The 25,682-nt window shown below is 49.1% G+C and overlaps 1 protein-coding gene across 1 annotated transcript in view; it reads right to left on the bottom strand.

Annotated features, from left to right (window-relative positions):
* Positions 1–390: 390 nt before the first annotated feature.
* The window catches only part of ACOT11 (acyl-CoA thioesterase 11), a 92,312-nt gene continuing 67,020 nt past the window's right edge, over positions 391–25,682 (bottom strand). Inside the window, exons 6-16 of the mRNA XM_078156658.1 lie at positions 20,744–20,879; positions 16,533–16,689; positions 13,953–14,072; positions 13,435–13,579; positions 12,409–12,464; positions 9,094–9,160; positions 8,172–8,255; positions 7,507–7,640; positions 5,313–5,447; positions 3,849–3,975; positions 391–1,908 (exon numbers count right to left, since the gene is read on the bottom strand). Coding sequence (XP_078012784.1) covers positions 1,753–1,908; positions 3,849–3,975; positions 5,313–5,447; positions 7,507–7,640; positions 8,172–8,255; positions 9,094–9,160; positions 12,409–12,464; positions 13,435–13,579; positions 13,953–14,072; positions 16,533–16,689; positions 20,744–20,879 — 1,317 coding nt within the window. The 3' untranslated portion in view covers positions 391–1,752. The remainder of the gene's footprint in view (positions 1,909–3,848; positions 3,976–5,312; positions 5,448–7,506; positions 7,641–8,171; positions 8,256–9,093; positions 9,161–12,408; positions 12,465–13,434; positions 13,580–13,952; positions 14,073–16,532; positions 16,690–20,743; positions 20,880–25,682) is intronic.

Here is a 25,682-nt window from a genome sequence, read left to right as displayed (position 1 = left end):
CTGGAGAGAATATGAGTGTTGTCAAGTATCTGAGTACCCATCATTTGGAAGAGGCACTAGGTGGTGCCATAGTGCATAGAGCCCAAACCTGGAGTCTGGAAGAGGCATCCTCTGGAGTTCAAATCTGGTCTCAGATACTTACAAGCTGTGTGACCCTGGGCAAGTCACTTTACCTTGTTTGCCTCAGGTTCCCCATCTGTAAAATGAGCTGGAGAAAGGAGTGGTCAAGTATCTTTGCCAAGAAAGCCGCAAATGGGGCCACAGAGAGTCGGATATTACTGAAATGACTGAGCAACCAGATTTGGAAGAGGGATTGGACTTGCTTTGCTTGGCCCCAGAGGGCAGAATGAGGAACATGGGTGGGAGATGTAAAGAAGCACATTTAAGTGATGTCTGTCAGTAAGCATTTATTAAGCTCCTACTGTGAACCAAGCCAAACCAGGAACAACGGGAAGGGGCTGAGGAGAGGCAACATTCAGTCTGACATCAGGAATACAAAACTTCCAGAGAATTAGAGCTGTCCAGAGAAGAACAATTGGCCCTGGGAGGTGATGGGTCGCCCTTCCCTGGAGATCTTCCATAGAGGCTGATGATGATTTCTTAGGAGAGCTGTGGGAGGGGATTCTCATCCAAGTATGGGCTGGGCTAGACAGGCTGATGTCTCTTCCAGGTCAGAGATTCTGGGATTTTCTAGCCTCCCAGTCTAGGCTGGAGGGGGGCTCCAGCTAATCCCACCTCTGCCTCCGTCTCCCCAGCAGCTTGACATCAGACTGCCGTGGGGCAGCAGGCGTGGGGCTGGGGAGGAGTGCACGAGGATGGCATGTGAAGAGACAGACCCGAGTCTAGAGAGGAGGTGGCTGTTTATTGTGTTTTACAAATTAACGACTGTATTTACAATCCTTCCCTTAGAGGCCTTTGAGACACAGATCCAGATGGCTGATGGCTGCTGATGATGGATGACACCAGGAACTCTTCCCAAGCTGCCCCTGGGGCCTATTGCCCTCTCCCTTCCTCCTCCCTGACCATCCCAAGGCACCTTGGGACACCCCTGCTCTCCAGCACTTCTGGGTGTAAGGACCCGACTTTGGCCTTATGGGACCTGCCTTTTTGTGTTCTCCCTGGGGGCGCATTCAGCAGCCCTAACACAGATCTATGTGGCCATGCCTGGCCATCCAGTCCCAGTCCTGCCTGTGAAGGACCTGGAGCCCCTCTGCTGGGACCTAGGTCCTTACTGCTGTCTTCTCTCCCATCACCAGGTGTCTATTTGGCCCAATCATGAGTTTAACAAGGCTGCTACACACCCACCTACATAGATACTGGCTGGAGCTGGTAGGAAGGGGATATGGGGAGCTGACTGCCTGTGTTCTTCCAGATGGAGGCCAGATCCATAGGTTGGACTGCTAGGAGATCCCCAAACTATGCACTCCCCACTGGGCACAGCCTTGCTAACAGCCCGAGCCACAGACAAAATCAAAGGTCAGATGAAAGTGCGCCAGAAGAGTCAATCCTGGGGCAATGAGCTATCTTCATGGTCCGGCTCAGGGCACAGCCTAGGAGCAGGCATCACCAGGAGACCAATCTTCACTAGCCAGGAGGGACAGATTTGCATGGAAGGCTCAGCACAGCCCCCTGCCCCTTCCACTCCACTGAGCCCTGTGCTCCATGGGGTGGTACAGAGTAGGAGAGGACAGAAGGAGCCTGAGTAGCGGCTGAACAATGGGAACAGTGCTGGAGTGGGCCAGGGAGGAGGCACTAAAGGTTTTGAAGGCTGAGGGCCAGCTCACTCTTGTTGTCCAGGAGAAACTGCTCACAGGCCTTAAAGGTGGTGATGAATTCAGATGACAGCCCTGCCACATTGGTCGTCACGTAGTTCAGGAAACTGGTAGTAGCCTGGTTGTAGTAGGATACCTGGAAGGGGTGGCAAGAGAGGCAGGTTATCAAGTCAAGTCAACAAGCATTTATTAAGTACCTACTGTGTGCTGGCCACTGTGCTAGGAATACAAACAGAGGCCAAAACAGCCCCAGTCCTTAAGGAACAACAGCCTGATAACAGACAACATACAAAAACATCCCAATAAAATGTAGAGGATAAATTACAGCTACTTAAAGGCATCAGGAAAGGCCTTTTGCAGAAGGAGGTGGCATTTAACCAGGGGACTAGATCTGGGGTCTTCTCAGCTACAGCTGGGAAGGGAGGCACTGAGTCCTGGCAAAAAATTCTTTACTGACCTCCTGCAGTTAGCAAGACCAGGCAGAGTGGTGCTGGGGAAAGAAAACTCACTTTGGAGTCAGAGGTCCCAAGCTCAGACACTACCTCTGATGCTTACTACTTGTGTGAAACTTTAGGCAAGGTACGGCCTCAGTTTCTTCATCTGTAAAATGGAAGTGTCAGATGAGATGCCCTTTAAAGCCCCTTCCAGGTCCCAGTGCATGGTCTTACGCTATCTGCTCATCTCCACTACCCAAAAGGGCCATCCAATCTTTGCTGAGTGTTTCTGAGCTGTGGGGAGTCAGAGAATTGTAGTCCTGAAAGCAAAAACCCCATCTTTGAGCACAAATACTAGTCTCTTCCTCATAATCCCTCATGTTTTCAGGGACCCCACAGTTTATAATCACTGTTCATCATCATGACCTCATCTGATCCTCACAGCAACCTTGGGAGGGAGGCAGAGGAGAGACTGTCATCTCAAAATGGTAGAGCTCAGTGGGTCTAGTTCAGCCCCTACTTTATAGGGAAGCCTTCTCCCCAAGTTCCCCACCAAGTGGAGAGGGATTTTACAGAAAGGGAAACTGAGTCTCAGAGAGGTCAAGTGGTTGGCCTGAGGTCACACAGCCAGCTAAGAGGCAAAGTTGGGCCCCAGGCTGAGCTGGAAGGCCATCTAGCTCTTTACCCAGTGCTCTCCAGTAACTGCCATGGGCCTTCTCATCCAGAGGATTATCACTCAAACAAGCCTCTGTCAGCACACTGTCCTTACCTGGTGGCTGGCTTTGCTCAAGTCTTCTCTCTCTCTCTCTTCCTTTTTGGTGAGACAATCAGGGTTAAGGGACTTGCCCAGGGTCACTCAGCTAGTAAGCATCAAGTGTCTAGGGCTGGATTTGAACTCAAGTCCTCATGACTCCAAGGCTGGAGCTCATCCACTGCAGCACCTAGCTATCTCTCCCTCTTTTTTTTTTAAAAAAAAAACACTAGCTGGCCTTTACTTAGTACTTTGAAACTTATCTCATTTGTTCTCCCTGTGAGGTAGATACTATAATTATCCTTATTTTACAGATGAGGAAACTGAGGCCCAGAGAAATTAAATGGCCCTTTTATTCTTTGTTCTAGAAGATGGTTCTCTCTGTCTCTGTCTCTCTCTGTCTCTCTCTCTCAAATTAGAGGTGATATAAAAACAAAAAATAACAATAAAAATGGAATGAAAAACCTTCCGTATTGAAAGCTTAGCTTTGCCACTTGCTAACTGTATGGCCAAGCCAATTCATTCTGAGCCTCAGTTTCTCCATCTGTAAAATGGGGGTGCAACTCCCCCAAGCTATGATGAGGATCAGAGGAGATGGCAGGAGTAAAGTGCCTGAGGAATGCAAGCTTTTCTTCTCACTCCTGACTCATTCTGCTCCCACGTTATTTACAATGTGGCACAAATTTGTTATGTGTGACATCTTACATGTAATGGGTTTGGTATTTCTTGCCTTCTCCCTAGGTGGGAGAAGGGTCGGGAGAGAGAGAGAATTTGGAACTGAAAATAAAATTGAATGAAAAAAAGAGCTCTTTGCAGCATGGGGTTGGGGAGAGAAGAGGGTCTGGGCAGGGGAGGAGACAGTCACAGAATACAGGGGCCCCTGGTCCTTACCTTGGTTTGCTGATCCCCTTCCCTCCAGAGACAGAAGCCGGAGCAGAGGGTCTCCCCTCTGGTGTATTCAGGGGTCTTGGGGTGTGTGGGCAGGGTGACTGACCTCAGGGCAATGACATAGGGCTCCCTAGAACAGAAGTAGAGGGAGGTTATATGGAGATCAATCCACAGAGAGAGAGCCCCCCACTTTCTGTCGGGCTTAGGAGACCGCGGCCATCTCACCCTGGGGAGGACACCCCCTACTTGCACTTTATTTTTCCCTCCCAGGGCACCTGCTTCACGTGACCTGGTCCGGAGTCTTTTTATTTGTAGCCTGACAAACAGTACGAACAGCCAAGGTCACGCAGCCCATCTGTGATGCAGCAGGCCACAGTGTCTGAGGACCTAGGCTCAAGGCCTGTTTATGACCTGTGTGACCTTGGCAGGTCACTTCACCTGGTGGGCTTCATCTCTAAAATGAGGGGAGGTCCAACAACGTAGCCTCGGAGGGGCCTTGCAGCTCTAAGCCTACAGCCTCATCCACGCTGTTAAGCAGAGAGCTGGCTTCACCCTCCACCAGCCCACGGCCCTAGTGTCCAGCTCGCCAAACATCCACAGGACCGCCTGGGCAGACTCCCAGGACCAGGCTCTCCGTGGCCAGTGGCCATTACATTTGGGGTTCATTTTCTTAGTCTATTTCCTAATTCACACCCAAATTATTTTTTAAAAAATTCTTTAAAGAAAAAACATCAGTTCAAATAAAAATACTAGAATCTAGAGCTAGAAGAAACATTACGAGATAATTTAATCCATCATTAACTCTCACCTGGGGCCCAGTCCTGGCGAGTGACTTGGCCAAAATCAGACAACAAAAGAAGCAGAAAAGCCAGGATTTAATGGAAATATAAAGACAAAAAGGAAAAGGATGTCACATGTACAAAGAGAAAGAAACACAGAGCACATGCAAAGGAATCCAAAGTAATTTTAAGAGGGACACAGTTAACACATGGGAGAATCAGAAAAGGCTCCTCCCAACTAAGCCATCCCCTGTTCTAAGGCCCCTCCCAGCTCTGCCATCCCCTGCTCTACGGTCTCTTCCAGTTCTAAGGTCCCTCCCAGCTCTGACATTCCCTGTTAGACCACAAGATGTAATTGGACATCACCCTGTACTTAGGGTGCCAAAGTGTCCCCCTCCCCCACTTACTAGCTCTGTGTCCCTGAGTAAGTGATGGAACTTTCTAAGATTCATTTTCCCCATGGGTAAAAATAACAGGCTTGTTGTGAGAGGCACAACCACATCCGTGTGCTCTACCAGTATATGGCAGCTGCTTTGTGTCTCAAGGGTCCCCCTCCCCATGACTTTACAAACCGAAGACAAAAACCGAGGCCTCGCGGCTCTGAGAGAACTTGGGGCTGAGCTCATTGCCAGTGGGACTCTTCCTCTCCAAGTGGGAGGAAGGAGCTGTCCAGCCGCTGCCCACTCACCCACTGTCACACGGCTTCCTCCTTGAGGCCAGGATCACGAAGTCCTGGGGCTTGCATTGGGCTTCTCCGAGGGCGGGGCTGACCACATGGTAGATGGCGTCGTCCTCGTCCACCTGCTGCACCAGCTCCACGCTCCTGCCGGGGAGAACACGGACTGTGGGTGGGGCTTAGCCACACGGGAGTCATCCGAGCTGCAAGGGAAGGGAGGATGGATTCCCAGCCTTGCTGCTCCACACCCTGGGCTGCCCTGGGCTGCCTAGCACTGAATATTTCATTTCCCCATCTATTATTCACGAGAAGCAACATTGCTGGCTGGATACTATGGCCCCTCGCACACACCCTGCACGCAGGGCAAGCTGGAAAGAGAGCGCAAAGAACCATAGATTCACGGAATATCAGAGCCGAGAAGAGTCTTGGAACAGGGAATGTCAGAGCTGGGACTGACCTTAGAGCAGGGGATGTCAGCTGGCAGAAGTCTTAGAACACGGGATGTCAGAGCTGGGAGGGTCTTTAGAATAGGCAATGTCAGGACTGGGAAGGGGCTTAGAGATCATCTAGCCCAACCCCTTCAGTGTACAGATGGGAAAACTGAGTCCCCAAGGAGAGAAGTGATGGGCCTGGGGGATACAGTGAGTTCCCTGTAGAGCCCACGAGGGCCCTTGCATCCCCTCCCAGTGTGGTGTGTTCTCCACTGAATCGTGCTAATTTGTCCTTGAAGGCCTCATTCCCCGGATCCTGGGGGATGCTCTCCCCCTCTGAGGGAAGGGCTGCCCCTTGGGTTTGCTGCTCTCTGCCTCCCCAATCCTACCCCCTTCTCTCTCTCTTCTGATTCCTACCTGTCTTTCAGGCTTGAGAAACATATCAAGAGCCTGTTCAGAATAGGAAAACAGAAGCTAAATTTGGAGTAAAGGGACCAGAGTTCCAATCCTGACTTGGGGACTTTCTTGCTATATAACCTCAGAAAAATCACTCACCTTTCAGGACTTCTCTTCAGGACTTTCCTCCTCTGCAAAAAGGAGGGGGTCAGACTTAATGGGGGAGGGGAAGCAGCTGAGTGGCACAGTGGATAGCGCACTGGGTTTGCCTGGGCAAGTCACTTAACCCTGTTTGCCTCAGTTTCCTCATTTGTAAAATGAGCCAGAGATGGGAGTGGCAAACCACTCCAGTCTCTTTGCCAAGAAAATCCCCCAAAATGGGGTCATGAAGACTTGGACGCGACTGAAATGACAACAACCACAACAGATCTGACGGTCTCGTTCTGCGTCTATGATCTAAGCTCTACCTGAAAAATCCCTCCTTAGTCTCTTCTCTGAATCCCAGTCCCACTGTCTGCTGGGCATCTCCGCCTGAATGTCCGACCAGCCCCGAGCCCAGCGGCACCCCTCAAATCGAGCGAGCGCACGGCCTTCCCAGGTGAAACCCGCCTCCGTTTCTCTGGAGGGCTCGAGCACCCTCCCATCTTGGTAAGCTTGGAGTCACGCCTGCCTCTTCCCTCTCTTCCTCCCCCAGAGCCCATCAGCAGCGGGGCCAGTGAAGTCTGACCCAGCCCGTCTCCCACTTTCCACTCCTCCGCCCTGGTTCAACTCCCTCATTTTGCAAAAAGGAAACTGAGGCCCAGAGAGGAGATGGCACTTTTCTAAATTCTGGCAGGGAATAAGCCCCAACCAAGACTCAAACCCAGGACCTTCAGCTCATCGCGAAAGCTGACAAGGCACAGCGTCTTTCACTATGTCCTGTCCACTCTACCCCCAGCCTCAAGAACGGAAGGTCAGAATCAGAAATAATTTCAAGCGTTTCAAGGTTTCTACTGTTATTGAATCCTCATGATCACAATAGTCAGCCTTTAGATAATGATTTGCAATTTGTAAGGTGTTTTACATATGGTAATGACAACCCTCGAAGGGAGGGGCTATTAGCAGCTTCATTTAACAGACTGAGAAACGGTTAAGAAATTTGCCCTAGCTCACACAGCTAGCAAGTGTCTGAGTCAGGATTTGAACTCGGGTCTTCATGACTCCAAGTCTAGGCTGTATCCACTGAGTCACTTAGCTGCCTACCCTGGGTCCTCTGAACTCCCCAGGGTGGAGGCTTAATGGATATTTGTTGAGTTGAATGGAGGGAGCTAATCAACACACACGGTCCCCTGCTCCAGTAACATCTCTCCTCCCTCACCCCGCCACCAGCCAGGGCTCACTGGTAGTGCTTGTCCCACTCGGGCCGGCGGCCCAGGTCTGAGAGGAGGAGAAAGGCTTGGGCTGTGTCTGTGTAGACGGTCATCTCCATGTGGAAGGACAGGAATTTGTCATCCTCCAAAGTGTAGAGTTTGATCTGAGGGAGGGAACAGGTCCTGTAGTCACACCATGGCAGCGCACAGCAAAATGGAGCCCAGACACCCTGGGACTCAGTCCCCATCCCCAGCCCTCGGCCCAGAGCTTTTCGATGTCCTTTCTAAAGCACAGACCCCAGAACTGAACACTGTACTCAGGGCAGCGGACAGAGGAGCTAACGTCCCCTGGGCCCAGCCCCTGATGCTTCTCTTAAAGCAGCCTAAGATTGCACTAGCATTCTTGGCCGCCATCTTGAACTGATGGCTTCTATTCTAAAGTCCCCAGATCTTTTTCAGAAGAAATGCTCACTAGCCACTTGGGCAGGGCCACGTTCTATGGAACGTGTCTGTATGTTACATCAGCGCACTATATTGGCCACAGATAAGCCCTCCTACATCCTCACTGGGAAAACTAAAGCCTGGGGGAAGGATGATTCATTGCTAGATGTCCACACAAAGGTGCTTGTGCATACACACACATGCACACACACACACACACTTCATGATACAGCTCACGAAGAGAAGCCAGCTACCTTATTGATCTCTGACGTGAGGACCCAGGTATCTTTGGCCATGAGCATCTTCAGCGAGGAGACATTATTGTAGCTCAGATACACCTAGTCAGAAGGAACGCCCGGGAACATCGACACCCCCGGTCCAGGTGGGGAGGCGGGAAGCAGCCACGTGGCCAAGCCATACCGAATGGTATTTACTTGAGCCAACTTCCCCTATGGGCCAGGGCTCGGGGACCCCAGCACAGGGCTCCAACAGTTTGGGGGGCACTAGCCTTTTGGGGGCACCAGCCATTTGGGGGTACACTAGCAGTTTGGGGTACACTAGCAGCTTGGGGGCACCAACAGTTTGGGGGGCACCAGCAGTTTGGGGGCACCAGCAGTTTGGGGGGCACTAGCAGTTTGAGGGGAAGGTGTAGAAGTTAGCACTTGAGCCCAGTTTTGAAGGAAATTAGGGATTCTAAGAGGGAGTGTACACCAGGTATGAGGAACAGCTGATGCAAAGGTGTGGAGATGGGAAATGTTAAAAGGAACTATAATTCCGCAGACCTGTCTAATGGGATAACAGCACTTATGGGCAGTAATGAGTAGTAAGGTTGGAATGGGAGTTTGGGGCCAGGTGGTGAAGGAGGAAGAAAAGCAGGAAGAGGGGGTGCTTCACCGCTTCTCAGACTTAGAAGGGATGGTAGAGGTCTAACCTCGCACCCAGTACAGCAGGCCACTTCTCTGACCATTGAGGGGTCATCTAATCTCTGCTGGAAATGTCCAGTGGCGTGCACCTCGCCACGTCAGGAGCCAGGCCCGGAGATACCACAAGCAGGAAGCCCACGGGTCTTTAGTGCCTCCCTCCCAAGCATCCTGCAGACCCATCAGAGGTCTGGACCATTGTCTCCCAAGGGTCTCCTGGGGTGCTATCAGTTTCTTCAGGGTGGACTAGACTTACCTGGTTACTTGGGTCCCAGGGGACAGAGAGAGGGACCTCAGCCTGCTTACACGACACGATGTACTTCCTGGGGAGAGTGGGGGGGTATGTATTATGGAGTGCCTACTTCCTGTGCCCTCAGCCCAGTGCTGGGCCCCTTAGGGAGGGCAGGGGACAGAGAGACCCCCTCCCCCCAACGCGGATAGCTTTGCTGGGGACGCAAGCAAGCCCATGAGACCGATGGGGACATGTACGAGACCAGACATGATCATGTTCTCAAGACGCAGGCTGGGGGGTGGAGGGTGGGCAGAACAAAGTGGCTGCCTTCTTCAAGGGCCGTGGAGGTCTAGCTTTAGAGCTGGGAGGCATCTTAGAGATCATTGACTCCAACCTCCTCCTTTGACAGATCAGGAAATTGAGACCCAGAGAAGGCAAAGAACTTGTTCAAGGTCACAGTTTAGTAAATAGTTGAATTGGAATTCAAAACCATGTCCTAAGTGCAAAAAAAAAAAAGTCCTCTGAATCTAATCCCATCACACCTTAGCACTGCCCATGTCCCAAGCCCAGAGGCCAGCTCTCAGTCTGGCTGACACTGAATTCCTCTCCTCCTCCCCTCCCTCCCCTCCCTCCCCTCCCCTCCCCTCCCTCCCCTCCCCTCCCTCCCTCCCCTCCCCTCCTCCCTCCCCTCCCCTCCCTCCCTCCCCTCCCTCCCCTCCCCTCCCCTCCCCTCCCTCCCCTCCCCTCCCCTCCCTCCCTTCCCTTCCCTTCCCTTCCCTTCCCTTCCCTTCCCTTCCCTTCCCTTCCCTTCCCTTCCCTTTCCTTCCTTCCCTTCCCTTCCCTTCCCTTCCCTTCCCTTTCCTTTCCTTTCCTTTCCTTTCCTTTCCTTTCCTTTCCTTTCCTTTCCTTTCCTTTCCTTTCCTTTCCTTTCCTTTCCTTTCCTTTCCTTTCCTTTCCTTTCCTTTCCTTTCCTTTCTTGTAATCAGGGTTAAGTGACTTGCCCAGGGTCACAAAGCTAGTAAGTGTCTGAGGCTGGATTTGAACTCAGGTCCTCCTGACTCAAGGACAGGTATGCCATTTAGCTGCTCCTGAAGCTGATTTTTTTTAAGGAACCCTGGAACGGCCACTCTTGTGCTGGGGAAAATGAGCACGTCACCTCCCCCACGAAGCCCCTTATAACTCTACCCTCTCTCACTCTGAAGCTGGCTGGGGCTCTTCGCTGGGCCACCTCTCATTCACAGCCTCCACACTCAGGCTTTCTTCACCACCATCCCCCCCCCCCCCCCCCCCCGAAACCTTGCACTCTGCTCTTGGGACCACCCCGGGGCTCTGATAGACCAGCTTGGGTCTTATCTCACCTGGAGCCAGGCCTCCACAAGTACTTTCTGGACATCTCCAGTCATGCCGCTAAGAAGCACCTACCTCTCCCTTTCATGGGTTGTCTTCCCCATTAGAATGGAAACTCCTTGAGGGCAGGGCCTGTCTTGTTTATATTTTAATCCTCAGAGTTTAGAAGCAGAGTCCGGCACCTAGCAGGCACTTAGTAAAAGCTTCATCTAACTGAGCCCATAGGACCCCAGACTCCTCTTCTGACCTTTAGCCTGTTCTGTTTGGTACCACAGTGATCTCTGGTGACGTCTGTCTGTCTGCTCGCCTGTGCACTATGGGGTCAGGAGGGGGCAAGGCCAGTGAGGCCCCGAAACCGTCCCACCTTCTAACATCCTCATTCAGTCATTCGTAGTTACAATCCTCACTTGTACCCATTCCCCATATCTATTCACTTGCCAAGTTCTGTCCAGTTTTTCCAGGCAACATTTTTCAAAGCTGTTTTCTCTTCCCTAGTGAGGTCACCCCCCTCGGTGAAGCCCTCATCAGCCCCTGCCTAGATCATCTCAATCATCTGCTCCAAGGTTTCCTGCTTCCCCTCTCTCCTCTTCTGCCCATCCCTGACCCAGCTGGCCACGTGATATTCCTACAGCATAGACCTCCCTCTATCTCTCTCCTCCTCAAGAATCTTCCATGGCTCCTTATTACTGCTAGGATCACATAGCAAATCCTCAGCTCGGCACATAAACCAAGCAGACCCAAGCCTGCTCATCTTTCCAGGCTCACTTCCTATTGTCCCCTTTCGGGCACTCTACAATTCAAGTGAACCATTCCCTGGGCATGGCATGGCATCTTCCTCCTGTGCCCCATACCTGGCATTTTCCCTTTCCTAACCTCTGCCTGTTAGGACCTCCTGGCTTTCTTCAAGCCTCAGCTCAAGAGCCACCTCCTACATTCAGCCCTCCCTGATTTCACCTCCCCTGGTGTCAGTATTCTCTTTCTGCCATTTTTAAAAATTGAGTTTGTATTTCTTGATCTCTATGGGTGCTGTACCCTCCCCAGTAACACACAAGCTCTTGGAAGGCTGGGGTGCCTTCATGTGTCTTTGTATCCACCAGCACCCTGCACACAGTAGGTGCTTAATACAAATGCTTGTTGAACTGAATGAAATCACACAGGACCCTACCAAAGGGTGGACAAGCTGGGATGAGCATCCATGAAGGAGGACGTGCTCTTTCAAACCATTTGTTTTCAATGCAGTTTAACGTAGCTAAACACAGTTTGACTGACTGACTAATATAGTGCCCTGAAGCATTGAACAATTCACAGAAAAAGACCTAATGCCGGGAGAGGGAATTCCAACTCTTCCAGGCATGCCAGTAGCAAGCATGATTAAGCACCTACTATGTGCCGAGCACTGTGCTAGGCACTGGGGGCAGAGAGTCAAAGAAAGAAACCATCCCTACCCACTTATATTCCCTTGGGAAATCCTGACCCAGAAATTTACATTCTATTAAAGATGAGTAGCTAGAGATAAGAAATGCAGCTACATATGTACAGAAGAAAGAGCAATATTAAACTATAGCCCTTGGCATTCACATAGTGCTTTAAGGTGCACAAAGTGCTTTACAGTCATTATCTTTTCTGATCTTCATGACAACCTGAGTGGTTAATACTGCTCATGTTATTAGCCCCATTTCGCAGATGAGGAAATTGAAGGGAGAAGGGGAGAAGGGACATTCCCAGGGGATGTGTGTAAGAGTTCTGTGGAGAATATGAAGGTAATCAGTGGGATGATGTTGATAAAGTCCCAAAAGCCCATCTTGGCCCAAGTCTCATGCCCTCAGCACCCAATAAGCCAGGGCTCAAAGCCAACATAGTACCAGCTGAGTCTGGATACAGCTCCAGGGAGATGGTATGGAAGTAAGGGCTTGGGGATGGCGAGAAGGGGTTGTGGCCACCAAAGAGCAGCGGTTTGTAAAGCTTCTGTGCCCGCCTCCTGCCCTTACTCACCTGTCCAGTCTCATCTTCTTTCTAGCACTGGCCTCCCTATACCGACGCTCACCTTCCTGAAGTGGGGAGAAAAGCAGAGATAAGTCCTTGATGGGCAACCAGCTAGGCCCCAAGTGCCCAGGGAGAAGGGCAGGGACACCTTCAGGACACATGGGATGGGCCATGCTCAGGCAGGGCTGATTGGGTAGTAAAGGGCATGTCTTATCCCCTCACCCTGACAGGGGCCATAGCCTCTCTATCTCTGGCCTCCCACACTGACCCCCTGGCACCCAAATGAGGAAAGTAAGCCTCCCTCCTGAAATACCTTGGGGTGGGGGATAAAGGATGAATCTCCTTTCATTCTTATTGCCTCCTACCTTAGCTCACACTATTTCTCCCTCCCAAATCAGACAACAGATAGTAAAGAACTTTGCAGACTACAAATGACCCAGCCCACACCACCCAACGAGGACACAGCAAGCTATTGTTCCCAGCAGAGGGGATGGAGCCCCACCAAGCCATCCCCTCCCCCACCAAGCCATTTTCTCCTCCCCTAAGCCATCTGCTCCCCCACCAAGCCACCCTCTCCCCCACCAAGCCACCCTCTCCCCCACCAAGCCACCCTCCCTCCCACCATGCCACCCTCCCCGCCACCAAGCCACCCTCCCCCCCACCAAGCCATCCTCTCCCCCACCAAGCCATTCATTCCCTCACTAAGCCATTCACTCCCTCATCTTGCCCCCCTTGGAGCAGCCCTGTGTGGGAAAGATGACCAGAGATTCCTATGGTAGCCACAGAATGGAGGAGCCTTCACTGCCCCCGGGGGATTGACCCCACATGCTTGGTCTCATTCACAGGATACAGTCACCCTTGGCAGGACTTGGTTCAAGTGATAGGGTCTAGTACCCTGCTGCCTGGAGAATGTAAGCTCCACGAGCGGAGGGACAATTTGCTTTTTGGGGTCTTCATTCTCCCAGTGCCTAGCCCAGTAGTAGGCACACAGGGAGAGCTTGATAAATGCTTCTCAGATTGAAGGGAATGATTCACCTTGCCTTGTGGCTGAATCCAAGGCAGGGTTATGGGCTGGTCATCTCCATCCAAGACCACAAAGGTCATGAAAGCACTGTTGAGGTGCCGCCGGCAAGACTCCATCTCCTGGCGGTAAGCTTCCACGCACACCCCGACCTCCATGCTGAAGAGACATGTCAGCCAGAAAGGCAAAGCCCTTCCCTCCCTCCTCAGCAGGCCCCAAGAAATCCCTCAACTGCCTGGCTTGTCACTAGAATTCCACCGGGAAACCTTCATATGCTATGGAAATGCTGGCTTCATTATTGTCACTATGTCGATAACCTCTAAAGTTCCTTTCGCTCAGCTCTGACATCCCCCATTTTCAAGCCCTCCCTCACTCTTAAAGCCTGGCTTGTCACAGTCTATGAATTTCTGTGGAGTCAGCTTTTACAGTTTTTCGTTTTCAGTTCATGGTTAATTTCTGCTCTCCCCTCCCCTCCCCGACATGTACGCATCCATCCCATCACACTCCTATCCCTTAACGGGTCCAGTCTCACCTGTTCTTGAAGGCATTGTTGACAATGGCCTTGAGCACCAGCCGGTCCCCAACCTGGGATGGGCCTCGAAAGTGGAACATCTCAATTGTCTTCAGGGTGGGATGGCCTTGGCACAGGCGGCTGAGATAGTGGGGGATAGGCATGCTAGCAAAGCCTGGCCAGATCTGACCCAACTGCCCAGCCCTGGGGTCTATCATATGCCCTCTGGGTATTTCCCCACTGGGTGGTTGGCTATGTCCCCCCCTAGCAGGGTGGGAGGTGGGGAGGTGGAGGGCAGGGAAGGTAGCAAAGGCTTGTGTAGGCACAGCAGGGAAGAGGAGGGAGCAACTGGGGTGAGGCTTGTCTGTTGGGGCCACTGGTTCCCAGTCCCCCTGGCCCAGCTCAGTCTTATCCCCATCTTTATTCCTGAGGTCAGGCTGTTTGTTCCATCTGCCTAAAATACCGAGCTCCATCCCAATCCTAAGCATCCTTCAAAGCCCAGCTCATGGGGATACAATATGGCACAGTGGAAAGAGTACTGGACCTGGAGTTGGGAAGACCTGTATTCAGATCCCACCTCAGACACTTACTAAGGGCAACTCACTTAACCTTTTTGTGCCTCAGTTTCCCCTTTTGAAAAATAAGAGGGTTGGAACTCAGTAAACTCTGAAGTCCCTTCTAGCTCCATAGCTAAAATCCTCTGATCATCCCAGCTCTCTGCTCTGAAGCTTTCCCCAACTACCCCATTCTCTCCCTCCACAGTCGACTCAGCAAGCATCTACTAGGCACCTACAATGTATAAGGCACTGGCTGGGGCACAGACACAAGGAATTGTACAGTTGCTGCCCTTGAGAAGCTTACATTCTCCAGGGAGGAACATGATGCAGTGAAGAGGGCTAGATTTGGGGTGTAAGGAACTGGCTTTGACTCTCAGGACACCGGTGTGATCCTGAGCAAATCACTTCATGGCCCTGGGACTCGGTTTAATGATCCATAAAATGAGGGGGTTGGGCTCATTTCCCCCAACTCACTCATCAACGTGAGATGGAGTGCTCGTCGTTCCTCCTGGCCACTTGCATGTTCTCACTGTGTACCTATCGCTCAATAACCTCTCCTCCTTTGATGTTCATGTAATTCCTATCTACCACCCAATCACAATCCTGGTAGCTATTGCCTACAGACACCCCCCCCCCAAGAAACTCCCCTTCCTTCCTCAGTGAGTTCCGTGCCTGGCTCACAATATTTTTCTTCTCTCCAATTCCTCCTCTTATCTAGGGGACTTCGACATCCATATTGATACTCCTTCAAACATCCTAAACTTCCACTTCCTCAACTTACTCACTTCCCATGATCTACTCCTCCACTCTACTTCAATCATACACAAAGATGGTCATGCACTTGACCTTACCATCACCCATAGATGCACCACTTCCACGTTCAAGAATTCCCAACTCCCCTTATCTGGCCATGATCTTTTGGCTTTCCACCTCTCCCTCTGCCTTCCCTTACCAGACCTTCTCTCCATCGACACCATGACCTCCAGTCCCTCAACCACACAATTCTCCTCCAGACCATCTCCACCAGAGGTCCTTCCAGACCCCTTTCTCCTCTTTTCCCCATCTTGACCCCGTCCTCTTCTCTAGAGTTCTTGACTCCTTTTCTCACATCACCCATTGTGTCTTGCCAAGCCTCAGCCTTGGATCACACCCACCATCTTCTACCTTTGCTCCTAGCCATGTGTTGCCAAAAGAAATTGGAGAAAATCACAAAAATCATGCTGATAAATTAATGTTCCATAACCTCAAATGGGCCCTCATTGCTGCTGGGCAAGCCTTTTACATCTCCTTAATTAACTTGTTATCCCACCCATTGTGGATTTGTAAACCTTTTAATCTCTCCTCAAGCTTCCCATAGTCCCCTTCTGCCCACCTTCTCAGTAGAGAACTTTGCTTCGTATTTCTCTGAAAAAACTGAAGTCATTTGAAAAGCGCTCCCTCCTCTCATCCCCAAATGCCTTCTGCCACTATCTCTTCCTTCTTCTGTCTCAGATGAAGAGGTAGCCCTTCTCCTTGCCAAGGCAAACCCCTCTGCCTGTACAAGTAATCCCATTCCAGCCTGTCTCCAGCAGAGTGCCCCCTTTATCATCCCTATTCACTCCCTTATCTGCAATCTCTCCCTGTCTACTGGTTTCTTCCCTACTGCCTACAAATATGCCCATGTCGCCCCTTATCCTCAAAAAGCTCACACTTCATCCTTCCATCCCTGCTTCCTATATCTCTCCTCCCTTTTGTGGCTGAACTTCAGAAAGATAGTCACAACAGGTGCTTCAACTTTCTTTCCTTTCTTTTTAAATCTCTGCAGTCCGGTTTCCTACCTCTTCATTCAAGCGAAACTACTCTCTCCAAAGATACTAGCGAGCTCTTAATTGTCAAATCCAATGGAGAGGGTGATCACACATCATGTCAAGGTTCAACTAGACAAGTTCTGTCCTATAATCCAATATTAGAGTGGAGGCCATAGGGCAGGGAAGCCCTCTAGCTAATCATGGCACCCAGAAAAGATTGGGGAGAAGTAGAGAAGGGTTATTCAGCTAGGCCTCACCTGGCTGCGATGGTGGCCACATTCTCCATCCAAGCCATGATTTGGCCACCAAAGGTGTTGCCCTGGTGGTTGGCATGGGGGGGCAGGACCAACTCCACACTCTCCACTCGGGTCTTCTCAGCGGGCACCATCCTGTTACAGTCTCTGCTCTCCAGATCTGACATGGGACATGGGATGTGGCTGAGGGCTTGCTGGTAAGCAGGAGGCTGCCCTATAGGATCCTGGCTAGCTTAATGGACATGTGAACATGATACACAGCTATTTGTTTTCTGTCTTTTTATTCCTAGTGCCTAGCACAGTGCCTGGCATCCAGCAGGCACTTAATGAATGCTCGCTGAGTTGCGTTGACTCAGTCAGACCGTATCTAGAGTGATCAGATCTGGGCAGCACATTTTAGGAAGGACATCTGTAATCTGGAGAGTGCCCAGAGGGAGACAACCTGGACAGTGAAGGGCCTTGAGCCTTCTGAGTCTTTGGAGGATTGTTTACAGGAACTGGACGTGTTTAGGCTGGAAAAGAGAATACTCTGGGAATAGGACTGATGTGTTTGAATATTTGAAGAACTGACGCATGGAACAGGGATCACACCTGTTCCGTTGGCCCCACAGGGCAGAACCAGGAGCACAAGGTAGAAATTACAAAGAGGGAAACTGAGGCTTGATGTCAGGAGAAGCTTCCTAACCATGTCAGTTGCCCCAAAGTGGGATGAGCTGCCTGGAGAGGAAGTGGATTCTTCCTCACTGAAGGTCTTGAAACAAGGGCTGCGTCAGAACAGGATGGCAATTTTGGCTCCTTGGTCTGTGATTCCATGACCTTCTACCCACCAATCACTAACCGTTTATTAAGTTCCTACTATGTGCCAGTCGTTGTGTTAAGCCTTTGGTGTACAAAGACAAAACCCTGCCCTCCGTGGCCCAACACAAATGCATTTTCCTCCCTGGCCATGAATGACCTTTCTCCCTTGGACCCCAGAGGGCACTCTATCCACATCTGTCTAATGCACATGTCTTAGGTTAGTGTCTGTTTTGTCCGCCTCCTCCAGGCTCCATGAGAACAAGAACTGAGCTTTATCTGCACTCAGAGCCTCTCCCAGGACTTGTTGACATCATGGTCAGTTCCGGGGCCAGCCCATCTCCCATTCTATTGGATGACAGGCTAATGCTTTGCTTCCTTCGAGTCAACTTTGAACCACTAGGGAGTCACTTAGATTTGTGTAAAGTGCTTGGAAACCTTGGAGCACAATATAAATGGTCACTATTGCTATAATGATTCTGTCCGGAAAGATGTTAGACTAAATACTCATGGTAATTAATGGCATTATTAATTAATAAACATTATCATAATGATAAATCACATTTCTATAGCATTTGAAGGTTGAGAAATCATTTTCCTCTCAACAACTCCATAAAGTAGGTAGTGCCCTGTTGTACAGATGAGGAAACTGAGGCTCAGAGAGTAGAAAAGAGTTGCCCAGGGGTACATAGCTGTGAGTAATGGAGCCAAGATTTGAACTCAGGCCCTCCAGTCTCCAAACCCAGCACTCTTTCTTTCTTTCTTTTTTTTTTTTTGGCTGGGCAATGGGGTTAAGTGACTTGCCCAGAGTCACACAGCTAGTACGTGTTATGTGTCTGAGGTTGGATTTGAACTCAGGTCCTTCTGAATCCAGGGCCAGTGATCTATCCACTGTGCCACCTAGCTGCACCCCCTCAGCACTCTTTCGCTACCCCAAATATGACTGACCATTAAGGTCCCTTGCTCTACAATCCCCTCAGGCTCTGAGATTCTATGAGCTTCAAAGATATCTCCAGTTTTCCCTTAAAAACTCATACGTCGTTGGGGCAGCTGGGTGGCATAGTGGATAGAGCACTGTCCCTGGAGTCAGGAGGATCTGACTTCAAATCCGGCTTCAGACACTTAATAGCTGTGTGACTGCAGGCAAGTCACTTAACCTTGTTTGCCTCAGTTTCTCATCTGTCAAATGAGCTGGAGAAGGAAATGGCAAACCACTTCAGTGTTTTTGACAAGAAAGCCCCCCAAAACAGGCACAAAGACTTGGATGTGGCTGAAAAGACTGGACAACAGCATTTCCTGACTCCAGACCTGGTGCATTTCACCACCTAAGTGGTACCCTGGGGTTTGGAGAACAAGGCCATACAACACTTCCTCTGGGTCTCTCATGCTTTTTATAGACTAATCACATCCCCTCTTAGCTTCTGAGCTTCCCTGTTGTTCTTAAATCTGTCTATAATTAGTGGCTCCAACAGACCCAAGTCAAGAGATAACCAAAAGCACTGGATATGAATAAACTCTTCTGAATTCTCCCCAGGGCATGGGAATATAATGGTGCCCATAATGTGCCAACAACCCACAAGTAGGGAGGTACAGTGGAAAGAGCACAGAGTCTGGAATCAGAGGTCCTGGGTTCAAATCCAGCCTCTAATCATCACTACCTATGTGACCTTGGTCCAGTCACTTGGACCTCATCTGGAAAATAAGAGGGTTAGATTAGGCCTCTGAAGTCCCCTCCAGCCTCAGATCTAGAAGTTAGGATCTGATGACCTAGGTTCAAATCTTACCTTTGATGCTTATCACCTGTGTGACTGTGGATAAGTCACTTCTCTGATCCTCAGATCAGAGGTTCTTGACTATAAAATGACGGGGTTGGATGATCATCAAAGTTTCTTCCATTTGAGGGAGGTCCCTCTGAAGGACCTCCAACCTTGTATGTCTAGAATGCTTAGAAAATGTGGAGTTGACTAGAGAGACTGATGCAGATACACAGATAACTTACTTATTGAACGACTTCCATCTTAAGAAAAAATACACAAAATATGGAAGTGAAGTCAGGTAACAGAGAATAGACATAACAGCATTGCTCAGTCCAGTAAAAATAGCATCAGGAATGCTAATGTTTAGAGTGAGCTGAGACTGGTGGGGGAATCTAAGGTCAACAAAAGCGAGCTTTAGAACTACAACTGAGGGAGAGAAGAAGGTCATAGATGGGATCGGCCCTTTGCTTGGGGTGGATAAGATGACAAAAAGTGACAACAAAATGCTCGGAGCTCAATCCCTATTTTGCTTTTATATTCTTCACTGAAGAGAATGATCTTTAGATTGAAAAGGACACAAGAGAAGTTGGCTGATGCTCAAGACAAGCAAAGAGCCAGCAAGAACTCCTCGGTGCAATCAGGTCACGAGGCCCAGATGAACTACATGCATTCCTAGTCACTGACTGAATGGGCCTGTTAGCACTGTGCCTGTCACCGATCTTTGGGAGGTCAACAAGAACAGGAATGATCCTACCGGGTTGGAGAAGGGCAGATATTATCCTAATTTTCTGGCAGGGGGCAAAAGCTATCAACTACAGGTCTGTGAGTTTGGTTTCTACTCGAGACACAATCCTAGAACATATCATGAAAAAGATGGTGAGAGAACATTTACAAAAAGAAGCAATGATCACCAAGAGCCAAGACAGCTTCATCAAGAACACATATGCCAGGCTAGCCCAATTTCCTTTTCTGCCAGGGTTAGTGACCCATAGATCAGGGAAATCATACAGATCTAGTTCATTGAGATTTTAGCAAAGCATCTAACCACGTCTCTCACGGGCAACATAAAAAGGCTATTCCAGAGGACCAGTGATGAAGGCAATGGTCTCAAGATGCAGAACGAGACGTATTTTGGACACAGCTTATGTAAGAATTTGTTTAGTTTAACTATGCATACTTGTTACAAAGGTTTGGGGGTTTTTCTTAAATTTTTTTTAAATGGAAACATCCATGTACCAGATAGTTATTGAGTTGCTGCAACTGAAAAGAGAACTCAGGTCACATAGCATAACCCTTCATTTTACAGAAAAGTAAACTGAGGTCCAGAGTGGGCAGACTTGCTCTAATTGTTCCATTGTTTACAGCAAACCAAAAAGGAGTGGTCAGAGAGGTCAGAGGGAAATGTGGGGAAGGATGCAAAGGCCCACTTTGTTCTGGCCACTGGGGCCAAGCTGATTAATCCCTTTTCCACAAGGATTTTCAAATTCCTGATGACTCTTATGTGCCCCCTGAGTCTTCTCTCCTCTGGGTTATCTCCCATTTTACCTGGCATGGTTTTCAGTCTTCTCACCACCCTAGTAGCCCTTCTCTGGACGTCAATCCCATTTCTTTCTACCCACCCCATGGTCTGCTCCCACACTGGGTCCTGCAAGGACATCTCACCATCTTGAATGACGCTTTTGGCCAGTAGGTCCTGGATGGTTTCTGTGTACACCAGCCTCATCCTTCGACGCTCTGCTGCCACGCTGTACTCCACCTTTTCCTCCTCTGTCAGCGGCGAGATCTGTTTTAGCTTTACCTGCCATCCAGAATGGGAAAGAAGTAGCAAGGGCAAAAAGAGAGTGAAATCAACAGGAAGTGCATCTATTTATATCATGACATGACCCTGCATTGGCAGGAGACAGGGTGCAGTGAAGAAGAAGGCTCATTCTTGGGCCACAACCTTGGACAGCTCCACAGCATCTTTCTTCCTAAAGATCTCTCCACTACTGGTCTTTAAGACCCTGCATCCTTCCCCTTATTCCTCCTTGACCTCTCTGACCAAACACCCTACACTAGACTTAAGAGAAAGAGACAAGTTCCATTCATTCTCTTCTTCCTCTCCTCGGAAAGTGCAGAATGGAATTCTCTATCTGGGACTTCCCATGATAATGGAGAAAGGCATTTTGCCACACACCCCTTGCACCTCCCTCTGCACTTTCAGCAACAGGTTTACACACAGAAGCCAAAGCATGTGCTGCCTAAGGAGCCCTCTCTTGGCCTCTTTGTTTTTGTATTTCTTTTCCTAATCACAGGTGATCAAATAGTGATCCTGAGATAGACGTTTCTAGCCTTCAAGGAGATTTCATGAGTCAGAAGCCTGAGTCCCTCAGTCAGGTGCTACTATAAACACTTTCTGGAGAAAATGGACAATGACAGGAGGAGAAACCCGAGCCCTGTCCTGGTTCCCCAGAAGACAGTGACCATGAGGGAGTGGTTTGAACAATATAGAGTTGAAGTAAAGGTGAAATGGTGATTCTACAGCCCCATTAAATGGCCCACATTTAAACGTTTTAAGTGTCAACTCCTGGGAAGGTCCAGTAGGAGTTACTGGTTACCAGATTAAGTTTTGAGTCTTTGTCAGTGCATACTTACTAATCTTTAGTGTACTAAGCATTTCTTTCTCAGTGCAGGAAGTAATACCTGCTTGACATGGAGTACTTTCTATACCCTTTTGGGGAAATACCGGATATGAGTCAAATCTAAGGTTTCAGTGATTTTCCACAAGGCTCTGAGGAGGGAGCATAAAGAACCAAAGAGCATGAAAAAGAAACCCGCCCCCTCTTTTAAATGTCAGGCTCCCTCAGGAGTGGACCAGGACTATACGTATTCCCCTTAGTGAGAGAAGACAAGTGGTCCAGGCCCCCTGGGCTCGACAGTGATATCTGTTATTACATATGGCAATATGTGGTCACCCCCACTCCCACGGAATGTCAGCTTCCTGAGGGCATTTCTAAATTTGTAATCCCAATGCCTAGTGCTTAGTAGGCACTTGAGGAATATTGATTGATTGATTGATTTTAGTTCTAAATCTTATAGTCCAACAGATCCCCGCACATACTGGGCACACAATAAATTTGGCAGGACTTTGCTGCTAGGGTTATGGATGCTAAGGCATCTTATTGCTCTCAGGTCACTATCATTGCTATATATGTCTATAATATATCATAGACTATAACATTATAATATATGATATAGTATATTATAGACTATGATATTAATTCTTCTCTAAGGTAAGACCTAGCTCCTTCCCCTAGTCTCAACCAGTTTACCAGGGGCTCAGGCTGAAATCAAGCAATAAGCATTTATTGAGCACCCACCACAGTGGTGCAGTGGATAGAGCACCGGGCTGGGACCCAGGAAGACTCATCTTTCTGAATTCAAATGTGGCCTCGGACACCTTCTAGCTGGATGACCCTGGGCAAGTCACTTCACTCTGTCTGCCTCAGTTTCCTCATCTGTAAAATAAGCGAGAGAAGGAAATGGCAAACCACTCCGTATCTCTGCCAAGAAAACCCCAGATGGGGTCACAAAGAGTTGGACGTGACTGAAAACAACCGAACAACACCACCTTACATGTCAAGCACTGTGCTAGATACAAAGATCAGAAAACAAAGAAAGAAACATGTTCTACCCTCAGAGAGCTTCCATTCTCTAAGAGGAGGCAGCATGCAGGTACCTAAGTAAAGAGGGGCAGCTGGTCTTTGACCTGGCTCATGGGTGTTGAGTGAGGCAATCACAGAAAGGAAGGACTCCTCACAGAGGTAATGAAGTAGTAATATGTTTAAGAGGCACTAAACTAATTACAAAGCTGTTTTAACCCCCAGAGTCCCCTTACAAAGTATGGCAAAGTTTCTTTGATTGAACTGGAAGGGAAACTTGAGGTTTGTTGGCTGAAGATTGGCCCTGCCCCTAGAGGTGTTTAAATAGCTACGGTGGCCATTCCCTAGAGTCCATGATGCAGCTTAAGAGAGTCAGGTTCAGGCCAAAAGCAGGCCTATTGTGGAGTGGGACCCTGTGATGGCAACAAAGCATAGCAGTGGTAGGGAAGGGTTTTGTTTGTTTGTTTTTTACCTCTTCACCTTCACTAGCTGTCATATCGAGTAACAGAGATGCTCAACCAGCAGTCAGACAACTAGCGTGTATTAAGTACCTACTGCACACTGGGCACTGTGCTAAGCACTGGGGATATAAAGAAAGGCGAAAACTTGGCCCTGCTCTCAAAGTCTAATGTTGGAGATAACAAACAAGCAAGTCTTTACCAAAAAGCTGTAGATGGGATAAATTGGAGCCGATAAACCAAAGGAGGGCACCAGCACTAAGGAGGATTAGCAAAGGGGGGAATCTGGATCAGGAAAACTTTCTGGGACTTGAAAGAAGCCAGGGAAGCCAGGAGGTAGAGATGAGGAGAGAGATAGCTCCAGGCATGGAGGACAGCAAGAAAAAATGATCAGTGAGGAAATGAAATGTCAAAGAATAGCAAGGAGTCCCAGTCATCAGATTGGCCATTAGTACATGTAGGGGGACAGAGAGTAAGGTGCATGAAGATTGGAAAGTTAGGAAGGTGCCGAGTCAGGAAGGGCTTGGAAAACCAAGCAGAAAGTGTTATATTTGATCCAGGAAGTGAGAGGGAGCCACTGGAGTTTATTGAATTGACAGGGGTGGTCAGACCCATCAGTCAGCAAACATTTATTAAGCACCTACCACATGCCAGGCACTATACTAAGCAATGGGGGTACAAAAAAAAGGTAAAAGACAGCATCCATTCTCAAAGAGCTCACAGTATTACAGGAGACACAATATGTCAATAACTGTGTACAAACCAGCTATCTACAGGGATAAAGTGGAGACAATCACCAGAGGAAAGGCACTGCAATTAAGGAGGACCTGGAAAGCCTTCCTGTAGAAGACAGGATTTTAGCTGGATCTTCATGGAAGCCAGAAAGCAAAGATGAGGAGGGGGAGAATTCCAGGCAGGGGGACAGCCAGTGAAAATCCCGAGCCTGGAAGAACATCTTGTTCAGGGAACATCAAAGAGGTTAGTCTCACTGGATCACAGGGTCCAAGAAGTGGGAAGATGCACAGAAGGTATAAGACTAAAAAGGTGGGTCAAGGGTATGGGACCAGGTTATGAAGCACTCTGAATGCTGAACAGATGATTTTATATTTGATATTGGAAGTGATGGGGAGCGAGGGGAGTTGATTGAATGTACAGTGAGGGGAGGTGGTGACATGATCAGACCTGTACTTTAGGGTAATCAATTTGACAGCTGCGTGTTAAATGCATTGGAGTGGGGTGGGGAGATTTATGATGGGAGTACAGCTAGCAAGTTATTGCAATAGTCCAGTTATGAGGGGATGAGAACCCACACCAAGGTGGTAGCAGGGCCTGAGGAGAGAAGGGGGCATATAGAAGAGAAGTTCTACATATAAAAATTACAGGATTCAACCAGTGACCAGATATAGGGGTAGGTGAGAAAGAGTGATGAGTTGGAAGTAACACTGAGGTTGGGAGCCTAAGTGTGTGGGAGGATGGCAGGACTCTCGACAGTAACGGAATAGTTAGGGAGAAGGGAAGGTTGGGTTGGAGTGAGTTCAGTTTTGAACGTGTTGAGTTTAAGGTGTCTCTGGTTCAGCATATCTAAAAGGTAATTAGGAGGTCGGGAGAGAGGTGAGGACCTGACAAGTAGATCTAAGAGCCATCTGCAGAGATCATTGAAACGTGGGAACTGATGAGATCACCAGGTGAAGTAGGAGAAGAGAAAAAGGTGCAGGGTGGAGTTTGGGGACCTCCACTGTTATCTGGTCTGACCTGGAGGAAGATCCAGCAAAGGAGACTGAGAAGGAGCAGTCAGCGAGGGAGGAGGAGAACCGAGAAAGAGAGAGAGAGACAGAGAGACAGAGAGAGAGAGAGAGAGACAGAGAGAGAGAGAGAGAGAGAGAGAGAGAGAGAGAGAGAGAGAGAGAGAGAGAGAGAGAAAGAGAGAGAGAGAGACAGAGAGACAGAGAGAGAGAGACAGAGAGAGAGACAGAGAGACAGAGAGACAGAGAGAGAAGTGTCCTGAAAACTGGAGTCAGAGACAACAAGAAGTTTGCTAGACTATGGTACACTCTTCCTTAAAGAAAGACTAGCAAGCTAGAACCTCCTCTGGTCTCATCCAGTCTGCCAGGGGCTCTGCTGGAACCAACAAGGTTTTTGTAAGTCCCTGCTCTGTTCCTGGTGTGGTACTAAGTGCTTGGAGGAGTTCAAAGACCAAAATGAAATAATCGCTGCCCTCAAGGAGCTAATATTGTATAAGGGAAGAAAACCCTGGGCAAGTCACTTAGCTTTCTTACGCCTCTGTTTCCTCATCTGTAAAATGGAGGCAATATTACCTGCCTCACAGGGTTGTTGTAAGGATCAAATGAGATAATATATGTAAAGCATTTTGCAAACCTGAAAGCTCTGTGTAAATGCCAGCTATTATTATTATCATCAGCAAGTTGAAGGTAGTGATTATAATAATAGTATAGTTTATGGCATTGTGGTTCTAACTGGATGCTTCCCCCAGGAATGATTAGC

This window comes from Phascolarctos cinereus, unplaced genomic scaffold (assembly GCF_003287225.1).
Source record: "Phascolarctos cinereus isolate Bilbo 61053 unplaced genomic scaffold, phaCin_HiC Scaffold_5;HRSCAF=322, whole genome shotgun sequence".
In the NCBI taxonomy this organism is placed as follows: domain Eukaryota; kingdom Metazoa; phylum Chordata; class Mammalia; order Diprotodontia; family Phascolarctidae; genus Phascolarctos; species Phascolarctos cinereus.
Note: the sequence above shows the minus strand (reverse complement) of the source record. Positions and strands in the feature narration are given on the sequence as shown.